The sequence below is a fragment of the Rhagoletis zephyria genome, unplaced genomic scaffold (assembly GCF_001687245.7).
Source record: "Rhagoletis zephyria isolate East Lansing unplaced genomic scaffold, Rhagoletis_zephyria_1.1 Rzeph_scaffold_07139, whole genome shotgun sequence".
In the NCBI taxonomy this organism is placed as follows: domain Eukaryota; kingdom Metazoa; phylum Arthropoda; class Insecta; order Diptera; family Tephritidae; genus Rhagoletis; species Rhagoletis zephyria.
The window spans coordinates 1-11,128 of record NW_016164222.1 but is presented as its reverse complement, the minus strand read 5'-3'; the positions used below and the strand labels follow the sequence as shown (position 1 = coordinate 11,128).

Here is an 11,128-nt window from a genome sequence, read left to right as displayed (position 1 = left end):
CTGACCTTTCCAACCTAGTTTTTAGTTTTCTTGTTTTGCCTATAAGTAATGCAGAAGTAGAGCGAATATTTAGTTCAATGAATATAATAAAAACTAAGCAAAGAAATCCAATGTGCGTTAAAACGTTAAACGCTATTTTATATATAAGATACGGTTTAAAACGTGAAGAAAAATGCTGCCATAATTTTACTGTAGATGACGATCTCTTAAAATTAATGAATTCAGGTGATATATACAATAGTGATTCATTTGATGATGAGGAATATACACTCGATATAAATTAATGGTGTTAACTAGTCTTTCGTTTCTTGCGATTTATTTTAGTCGTTTTTTGCCAGAGTCTATGTGAAATTTCACTAAAACATTTTAGCCGTTTTTAGCCGCTTTTTTTTGCCAATCTAGCCGGTCGGCCCAAAAAGTTCTGGCAACACTGCTCACCTGCTGAAGTTTGGAAAGAAGTCTTACGAAATGATAACTACAAAATTTCCTAATTTTTTTTGTTTAACAATTTTTCCTAAAAACCAATAGCGGAATACAGCTCAATAAAACTGTTTTTAAATTAAGTTTCACATACTTGCGTTACCCGGTTTAGACAGCCCATACTTTCTTCTTCTTCTTATTTGGCACCATAACCATTGGTCGGTTTGGGCCGTGACCAAAAAGCTTCGTCAGTTGCCTCTCTCCTTTGTGGATTTGCGCCAGTTGTTCATCCCAAGTGCGGACAGGTCCCTCTGCACTTGGTCCTTCCATCGTGTTCGCGGCTGCCCCTGCTTTCGTCGTCCACGCATGGGTGCGAAGTCAAAGGATCTTTTCCCCGGAGCGCGCTGTCATCGCTTAACCATGTCCATTCCGTTAAAAAGCTCGTACAGTTCGTCACTCCATCTTCTTCGGTACGCGTGAGTTCCCTTCTTGTGGATTGGACAAAGTACACTGAGATGCCAATCTTCGGGCGTGTATTCATCAAACGAAATTCTGCTTCATCTTGGCCAAGTGGAGGAAGGTGACCTTCGTCTCTATACATTGGTTCGGGTTCTTCCTCATCAAGCGCGTCACATGTGTCGCCATTCAGAAACGTTGAGTAGTGTTCACTTCACATGTCAAGTGTACCATGGACTTCTAGCAGATTTCCAACTTCAGCTCTACCAGATTTCCATCTTCAGCTCTATTTACAGAAACCAGCCCCGGTCTTGAAACAATTTTATTGTTGCCTTATTTTTTGATAGAATTTTCGAGCCTTATTCCTGTCTGCCAGCATCTCAAGCTCTTCGAAGTCGCGTCTTTCTGCCTCTCGTTTCTTTCTTTTGAATAGACATATCTCCTCCCTACTCATCTACCGGTATCGTTCCACTCGCGCTCGCATTGCTATTGGCCGCTGGGTGGCATCGTATGTTGCGTATTTCTTTGCAGCAGCCGCACGGCACTCTTGGTCATACCAGCTATTCCTGCGTGGGCGGCACGAAGAGATTGGAAGATGAATTCCTCCTTCTCGATGAACAGTTTCTTTTTTTTTAGCAGAATTGAGAGTCGATTGCCAAATTTCTCGGCTGTCTGTTGTGACTGCATCTTCTCGACGTCGAACATTTGCCGCGTTGCCTGACGCACGTTCTGCATTGCACAGAGCCGCATGCGGACCTTGGCTTTACTTTACCTTCGTCAATAAGTTTGCGAACAAATTTTGAGCAAAATGTGGTGGGACCACCCTGTTACACACTGTAAAAACACTTACCAATAAACGCTAATAAGAAATGAAAAAAAAAAACAGCGCATCTGACTTCACAACATTCAACTATGTAATTGTTTATTAACTTTTACTTGTTTTATATATTTTTGCTTGTTGTATATGAATTAATAGGCGAACAGATTTTTGTAACACTCCTCCTTTCGTTCCACACTCTTCATTTGCTTAGTTTTGTGTTGTGTAGTCACAAAAAGGACAATTATTTTATACATATGCATGACTTTTATTTATTTTATGTATATCAGCTACACACACATATGTATTTATAAAGTTGTTTTATTTTTTTATTTTTGCTTTTAAAGATAATAATTAATTTGAAGAGATAACTTCCTTTGGACAACAACTAAGTTGACTTTCTTCGGACTAAACGATTTCTTTCGAGAGAAAAACAAAGTCGAATGGCAGTTAACTACAATTAGATTACAATACAATTACAATAAGTTCAAATACATTCATTTAATTACATACATATGTATTTACTATAATCAACAGACAAAGTGCATAATTAAAGTGAAAATTATATTTTTTATTGTTGATTTAATACATAAGTTTACATATACATATATTATATCGGGATAAAGGGTGCGTGCATTCGGGATTTGTTTAAGTGCTTTAAAATACAATTTTTGACATACATACAAGTTACAGTTACACTGAAATTGAAAACGAATGAGTTAAGTTAGTGTGCATTTTAAGAGTTAAATTTCTTTAAACTTTTCATTTTTGTTTTTTTTTTTTTGTTTGGCTACATTCCAGTAAATGGTTGGGTCATAAAATGTTGTCGACATCAAAAATTGTTTCTCGACTATCTTTGGCTGTGCTCTGAAACTTTGCCTCCATAAAATTGTGGACAAATGCTAAACAAATTTTGAAATCAAAAATGGGTTGGTTGGTATGTAAATAAGTAGGTACTTTCTATTTTTTTTTACATTTAAGATTTATGCTAAGTTATTGCGTTTGCTCTTTGCTTTGAATGCCATTGTTGTGATCTGCTTAAATAATGATTTTTTACAAACTTATTACGTTCACATGGAAGTATGTATATGCGTATGTATGCGTTGTCTTACTTTACTTAGTCATATGCAGCTAACATTTACACATTTTTTTTTAAATAGTTTTTGTTTATGTTTATTGGGTATTTGTGTGTGTATTAGTTTGCGCTATGTCGAAATGGAAATTCTCTGCAAACGCCTCCTCCTCCGGACATTGGCTATGAGGAAGCCACAGGAGTGTGTTCGCCTCAAGAATTTGCCTTTATTGTCAGTCACAGCGTAGATTTAAGCCAAATTAAAACACCCGCTTTGCTTCTTCCGCCTGCTGGGGATCGTAATCGCGGCAGTTGGCGGAAAGCTTTGCGTGCCTATTGGTTTGAGCTTTCATCGAAGTGAAATGAAAATTTTAATTTGTTTTTGTTTTTTTTTATACATTTAACGGTTAGAATTTATAAGTATTGCGTTTTTTTTTTAATTTATATGTACGCATATATATTTTTGATATTTTAATAATTTGGCTAAGTTACGTTAATATTTTTTGTGTAATCCCCCTTAAGCTTTTTTTCTAGGTTTTTGCATTTATTTATGAGTGTATGAATATACAAGTTTTACCGTTGCTTGGGTCAAAGATATTCAAGTTCACGGCTTTGTCTTCCAAACTTTATAATGGCATAATTATTTTAAAATTCACATGTTTTCCGAAAAGTTTACTTTTCGTAAAAATGAAAAATGTCTTCCAAAACGATTTTCTGATTTCCATTAATTCCTACTTACTATAATTATTGGTTTTTTTTTTGTCTTCCAAAGTAGCTTAATAGTACTACAAAATTGTTTTTTATTTACTGTTTATAAGCTTACTCCAGCTTGTTGGCTAAAATAATATACCTATTTTTTTGATTATACATTTTTTTGTCTATACTTTTTTATACATATTTATATGTGCAAAATTTCGTAATAGAACGGTTTAAAATATTGTTGGCAAATAAATTAAATAAATTTGTAAAAATTAAAATTAGTTACTGTAATCTATTTTGATTTTTTACCAAAGTAAAATAATCTACCGTTTCAGATAGTTGCTGAAGATAAATAAAATATTAAGTGCATTCCCTTAAACTGAAAAATGTTTCGAAAATTTCAAAAAGCTCGAAACTATGGCATGGTTGTAATATTTGTCGAGTCTCGAGTTTCCCAGTTATTCAAGTTTAAGAGAAACGCCCAAAAATCCAAAAACCAATCCAATGAAAACCATTAAAAAAGTTCAAATAATAATTTATTGTTTTCTTTTGGTTTTCGTTTTTTTTTTCTTTGTTTTTGTTTTCACTGTTGCACAAAATCTCGAATCATCGCACTTTTAACACGTTTAGTTTTATTAACCTACTTTTACACTCTACACTTTGAGTTTTGTATGCCAGCTGGATTTTTGCTTTCCCTAAAGAGACAAGACTCAAAAATTCCACGCTGGCATCCTGGAAGCCCTTTGGTGATTTTGTTGTTGTATTTTTTTCCCAATTTTTTCTTTGGTAGTTTCGTTTGAAAATTGTGCAACAAGAACTTGAACGGAAAAACTCGACAACTCTGGATTAGATATGTATGTATGTATGCAATTAAGTGCTTGTATTATGTAAGTATGTATGTTATGCATGGAAAGCACCTTAAATTTGTATGTATAGATGTAGTATGTATATAAGCATTTAGCCATGGATATGTGTTTGTATGTATATATATATATGTATATATGTATGTATATTCGTCTACGTCTCTTCTAGTATATACTGCAGCTTTATGTATATAATTGTTTTTGTAGTATATTTTCGTTAGTTAAACACTCTCTCTCTTTCCTTTAACTATAATTCAAATTAATTATAAATTAATTGATTCGCATAGGGATTAGTTGATTTAGTTTTTTTTCACTTTTTATTTTAATTTGACACGTCTACTTTCTCACTCTCATGCAACGCTTGCCACACCTTCTGGGCTTTACATATTGTATATGTATGTATCTATGTACGGCATAAACGTAACAAATGAAAGCAACTTGAATTGGCTAAAGTTTCTTCTAGCCATGAAAATTTAACTGAGTTATAATTTCTGTAAGTCTGTAACATAAATTATTCTCACATATATGTATGTATGTATGAGTTGTAGTTTATTTCTTTAATAACATACCTTAAGTTAAGCCAATTAAAACAGTTAACAATATAACTAAAAAGTGTTGTCGTCGAAATAAATTTCATTTAAGAGACCTCGCAGAGCAGCTAAAAGTCAGCAACATTTCACAGGTAGTGAAAGTCTCTTTGTCCAGGTTGTTTTCAAACATCCGAATGTTTAATGTTGCCCACCCGTGCTCGCGCCCTGCTAGATCTTTAAAAAAACGGCGCCAAATCACAATTGCACAAAGACCCGCCATCGCCAGTTTTACATAAAGCGACACACAACTCCTTCCAGTCTGGTGTTGTTGTTTCCACCGTGGATCGCATCGAAACCTGCACTTCCGCGTCGTCCTCCATGCAGATGCTACAGCCGGTCAGCGTTTCTCTGGAATGTTCACAAAAGCTGCTGCAGACTGCATTGCCCCATTCGTACTGGGAGTTCGTAGTGTTTTGTGACATAGTAGTGGCCACATCGTCAGCCGTGCAGTTGCAACTCTGATCACCTGTTCATGAAAATTTTAAAAGGAGAAGGTAATATGAAATGCTTGTCGGATACTAGGCAAGTTGCTGGTGTATTGATTTTCTAAATTATCGCTTCCAACTGTTTATAGAGAGTGATCCTAGCTATTTGTTTGCTGGATGGATATGCTATTCGTTCACGATAGCGATTTTAAAAATTTGTATGTACATTAGGGTGGTCCAAAAATTAATGTGGGGAAAAAGTAAAGTCGGAATTTTTATGCTCTCATCCCCTTAGGATTGTTTCTCTTCAGGAGATTCCCATTCACAGTACCTAATTATTTATTTAACCATTTTTTTTATAGTAACTATTTTATAGGTCCGCCAAAACCCCCAAAAAATTCCAGAAAATGAAGCAAATGGCTAAACAAATAATTGGGTATTGTTGTTAGAAGTCTCCTGAAGAGAACCAAAGTTTTCCGATCGAAAAATATCTATTTTCAAGAATTCTTTACCATTTCTTAGAAAAGTTGTTTTTTTTCCATACAAAATACATGGGAATCTTTGAGCGACCCCTAAATATTTTTTGATTTGAAAATAAAAAATAGGAGTATATTTTTTCGATATAGAACAATCCTAGGGGGTGAGAGCATTGATATTCCGACTTAACAATTTGTGGACGACACTAATGTACATATAGTATTTTTCATATCTGATGTAGTAGATAATACAACGTACATTTACACGATCGGTTCCAAAATGAACGAAGGAGTACAAGCTGACCTTCACTATTACTGATGCAAATAAATGCGCCAAGTGAGCGAACAAACATTTATATTTATTGACAATCATACAGCCACTAAAGCACTATTTTCATATACTACCTGTATGAAATTATGGCGAGCGATATCTTCGAGCCACCCTCCTGCCGCTATAACGAATCGCTTTGAGCAGTCTTTGCGAACCACCCTCATAACGAAATATGTATGCACGTACATACATATATACGCACAAACTTTGCTGAGAGTTCTGCTTGTGGATTCTTCTTTCTAGATATGTGCATACATACGTATATATAATGCATATACGTGCAGTTTGGTAAAATCACGCGTGATTCTATTTGAATTACCGCTACCCATTTAATTTTCAGAATTGTTTTCTATAGTTTTAGGTTAACAAATAATTTTTAGCGAAAATAAAACCCGACTTTAAATCTCATATAAAAAAATTGGGAATACCGTTAATTTCCTTCCTGATCCAATGATCGGATCTAAACCAAATTAGTATGGAACCACCTCTAAGGGTACCACCTTTCCTCAAAAAAAAAAAGAAGAAGTTATAGAAATTGGTGAACGTGGTCCAAAGTTATGCGCTAACGTACATACAAAAAAATATTCCGATGAACTGATAATCTCCTCCTTTATTGAAATCGGTTAAAAAATGGGGCTGATTCTCTCATAACCCTTTAATCCAAACTAACCTCAATCTTTACTAGGATTAATATACACACAGTGACCTTGGAGAAACTGTTATATTTCATGCCATTTGAAAAACATATCTATAAATCTAGTTACGGGTATATGTGTACAAAAACTTGAAGAAAAAAATTGGTTTTGTTGTTAGGAAAACAGTGGTTTTCAAAATAATCTCGTAAAATTTGTATAATAAAACTGAACCAATTGCCTTAGTGTAAATACTTCTGCCTACTCCTCACCCACAGGTCTAGAATATACATAAGCTGGGAAATAATGCCTTAATTCACCAAAAAATTGTTGATCCGAATCGAAAACCGAACCGAACTTTTTTTACTTTTTACTGGGTTTTTAGAAAAACTGAGCTTGACTTTTGGCTGGAGTTGGTCTATAATTACCTCCAATGCAAACCACATTGCGTCACTGAGGCTATAAATATCTGTAGATGAAATCTTTGCACACTTGCTTACACAATTTTGCCTTTGCCAACTTTAACAATTAAATTGTTTGTATTTTGTAAATTATATTAATTGGTGTATACTTAATGACTAAAGGATGTAATAAAGTATATATTTATTTGTTTAATCACTCACCGAGCTGTAGTCTACAAAGATCCTTGCAAATATTTTGTTTGTTGCCGGAAAACGCTGGTAGAAGCGACGGTTCCTCGCTGCTGTGGCAGTGGGAATCGCACGGCGGACCGCCCAGGCCAGCTCTGCAAATGCGAGAGAACACACCAAGGTAAGCATTAGACCACATAGTTTTTGGATTTGCAGACACTTTTTGAACAACTTTTATTATATTGGCAGTTACAAAAAAAAAATGTATCGCTTTTATATGAAATTTGCCTTTTTTGAAAATCTGTAAAGTTTTGCATACTGTCACAAAAGCACACACGTAAAATTAAGAAAAAAAATTGTCCCGTATCACTTCACTCTTCTTCAATTTATGTAATTTACTTAACTCCGAAGTGAAATTTCTTTCATTTTCCACTGAACTATTTGTCACTTTGAGACTTACCCGCAGAGCTGTTGGCACACCAAACTCCAGTCCTGAACTACACTCTTCGGCGATCTGATGTAGACAGTCAAAGCGATGCCGTTGCCGTCGTCCTCGAGCCTCAATTGTCTTTGCCTTGGATGCTCCAATGCTGGCTGCGGCTGCGGCTGCTGTGTTGAGCTAGCGTTTGCGCCCTCTACCGCAAAGCTCGTGTGGTTGTTGTTGTAATATTTGAGAATGCTCTGCGTTTCAACGCTAGCAACGCTAGCAACCCTTGTGCCCAGTGATGACGTCACTTGGTGTTTTGCCAATTCCTTGGCGGGTAAATGCCGCGTTTGCGCTATTCCTATCGTTGCAGCAGCCAATAGCAGCATTTGGAAGAGAGATGGCGTCATTTTGCATGCAATTGAACTGTGGAGCAAAGCATATGGGGAGTAATTAATTGGTTTAGTGCTCAGCGTTGTGTGACGCCAACAAAATGTGGGCGTCAATTCTGTTGGTAAAGTGCTATGATGGGTATGATGGGAGATAGGGAATGGAAGGGCATGATGAGTGCAGCAACATGGCCGCCTGCGGAAACGGAACTGGGAATGCTGCAAGTGGCAAGGGCAACCAAAACTAGGTGCATAAGTTCTTGCCTGCCTGTAGGTATTGATCTGCATATGTATGTATGTATGTATGCAAGCCTTGGCATGAGTTATGGATGTACATTAAAAGCGCATTATATCTACTAACCTAAATGTGAAGGTATGTGTAACCGTGTGAAAAACAACAAAATATTAAGCACGGTGCAGCAAGAAACGCGCAAAAGACCCTGCAGTGAAAAGCCAAACTAGTTCATGAATGGAGGCCTAAAGTGCGGTAATGCGCTAAGCGTACGGTGACCAGATTTCTGCGGACAAAAATTGGGACATTTCTAAAGCATCGAATCCAGACATATAAATTTGTTTTTTTTTTTTATAATAAAATGACCTAACATATTTTAAAGGAGTTTTATTTAAAACAAAAAGAGAAAAAAAAACACAAAAATGTATAGACACCATATCGCACGTTTAATAATATAACGAATTATTTTAAAATTTCAGTTTTTTGGGAAAACCCAATCAATGTTTGATGAATTCATGCAGTTGGTGTACCAAAAGGCAGATGGAAAGACACATATCTTCGCCATTTTTTGGGAAATGAAGTCATCTGTTAGGCAGAGGCTATTCTACTTATCAAGCTTATTAATTGCATAATGAAATATCCAAAAAAGTAAATTTTGAGTTACATCTCTATATTTCAAACGTGCGATATATCTACAGCTTTTATTTTTTTCATATCCACGCATTTTTTGGGGACTTAGTATTATTTTTTATAAAAAAAACTTGAAAAATAATTATGAAAACCTTAAAGCAAAATTTAGACAAGGATGATAGATGGCAATATAACGAGAATACCAGTTTTACAAGATAAAACATAACCATATATCATAGAAAATAAGTACGAAAGTGCTGCCACGTTTGTCCGAAAATGGTTTTTGGACCAGAGTATAGGGAGATTCTTGTTAAATTCATAAAGAAAACACTGAATATCGGTATTTAATTGGTATAAATATAAAAAATCGTGTCCCGCCTTTTAAAAAATAATGATGAGCGTGATAATTTTCTCAAAATCGGTACTGCCCCGCCAATATCGGTACGTATGGTCACCGCAGCTAGGCGTCATCGGTCTTCAAATTGTGAAAACTGCAACGTATGTATGTATGTAATTGTCTTCTTGCGAATATCGACTGTGACGTTGCGTGAATGCTACGCCTTCTGGTTCTGAGAAAGCAGATTCAAGTCGGCTTGGAGGCGGTTGAGGTCTTCAAATTAAATAAGCCTTAGTTATTGTGAAATATGTACCTCAGCTTAATAATATTATTAGAAATTTAGATTAAATAATTTGCAAAATAGTATTAATCGTACAATGAAAAATTTGTCGTGCCGATTATCAATAAAACTATTTGAATCCTCTCTAATGCGGCACCCCAATTACGTAGTTTGCTCTCTCATTTGTATTTCGCACTCCAATTTCTCTTCGAATTACTTAATGCGCCATACCAAATTTTGAGAGCGAATTACCTCATTTGTTGGTAATTCAGATCCAATTACCATGCGAATTACGAATAAACCGATGCCGTCTCTAATTTTATCGGAAATTTATCGAAACTAGCTCCCAAAACGAAAAGTTAAGTTTATCAATGTGTATGTATATCCCTAATTCATTACGGAAACTTATAAACTTTTACGAAGAACCAACATTTTGCATCAATTTTACAGCGAAGAAAAACAAAAACAAAACGCAGACTCAGAGAACTGTCAAATCGAATTAAGAATGGGCCCGTGGTAATTGGATAATTCGCGATCGTAATTGGAGAGAATGGTATAATTGTGGCATATGATTTTCTTATATGTATATAAAACATCTTGACTAATACTCATATGTATTATTTATGTTTTAAGACAAAAATGAATGGCAAAGTTTATCTGATATTTTTTTACATAAGACCAGAGGTTTACGCATCGGACCAATGTTGTAGTTGCACGATCATAGAAGCGGCTTGGCAAACCATTCAATGAATTCCTTGCAGAGAATCAGACAGCTGGAAATAAGACAGTGGTCAGAGCTCATAGCACCGAAAGGGATTAGTATTCCATATGGTATCACAGCGCTACTATTCTTGCCCTATATTTGAGGAGTGTTTATTGTGCACTTCAATCGTTTCATTCTAAACTAGGAACTTCTAACTTTTGCATTTCAATGCTATTTGTGCATTGGCCTAAGTGGTACTTAGTATTCTAGCTCATAACTTGTAGTTTTCCTACAGGGTACGCATTTGTACACAAATTTGCATTTATGTATGTATACATATGTATTTGAATGATCAGCTATGTGTGCGTAATTGCCGTTCAAATGCAATTATTGAGCGATGCTGCATGCAAATGGCGGCGCTTCTTTTGTGCCGCCATCCAATTGACGCCATTGTTCGGCGCCACTGTTGCGCAACATTTGCAAAACTCAACGTGGGAAAATACATTTTTTTTTTAACTTTAGCTATATACATATGTAAAGGTGTGTGTTTAAGGAAGCGTGGATGTAGGGCCTGGGTTAATAAAGTATTTCAGTCCACCGCCACACACCCTACGTCAGAGTTTCCATTTCACTGCTAGTAGATACTATGTACAGGTACGTAGGAATGTACAAATGTTCATATTAGGTACATACATATTTATTTATTTATTTATTTTATTTTAAGCTTCAACGCAACAGCCGTTGGCTATATTTCAGCGCTGA

General features: G+C 35.5%; 1 protein-coding gene across 1 annotated transcript; it reads right to left on the bottom strand.

Annotated features, from left to right (window-relative positions):
* Positions 1-2,464: 2,464 nt before the first annotated feature.
* LOC108373912 (uncharacterized) lies at positions 2,465-8,205 on the bottom strand. Its single transcript, XM_017629848.1, has 3 exons — positions 7,832-8,205; positions 7,405-7,526; positions 2,465-5,383 (listed from the first exon to the last, which is right to left on the bottom strand). Exons 1-3 carry the CDS (start codon positions 8,203-8,205, stop codon positions 5,094-5,096), a joined length of 786 nt encoding a protein of 261 aa, XP_017485337.1. The 3' UTR covers positions 2,465-5,093.
* Positions 8,206-11,128: the final 2,923 nt, after the last annotated feature.

What these genes read in the sequence shown, in the direction of transcription:
- LOC108373912 (XM_017629848.1), bottom strand. Translation starts at nt 8,205, where the DNA reads ATGACGCCATCTCTCTTCCAAATGCTGCTATTGGCTGCTGCAACGATA. An exon ending in GTGTGCCAACAGCTCTGCGG is followed by an intron (nt 7,527 to 7,831) that starts GTAAGTCTCAAA and finishes TCGCATTTGCAG; the next exon opens with AGCTGGCCTGGGCGGTCCGC. An exon ending in TCTTTGTAGACTACAGCTCG is followed by an intron (nt 5,384 to 7,404) that starts GTGAGTGATTAA and finishes TTTCATGAACAG; the next exon opens with GTGATCAGAGTTGCAACTGC.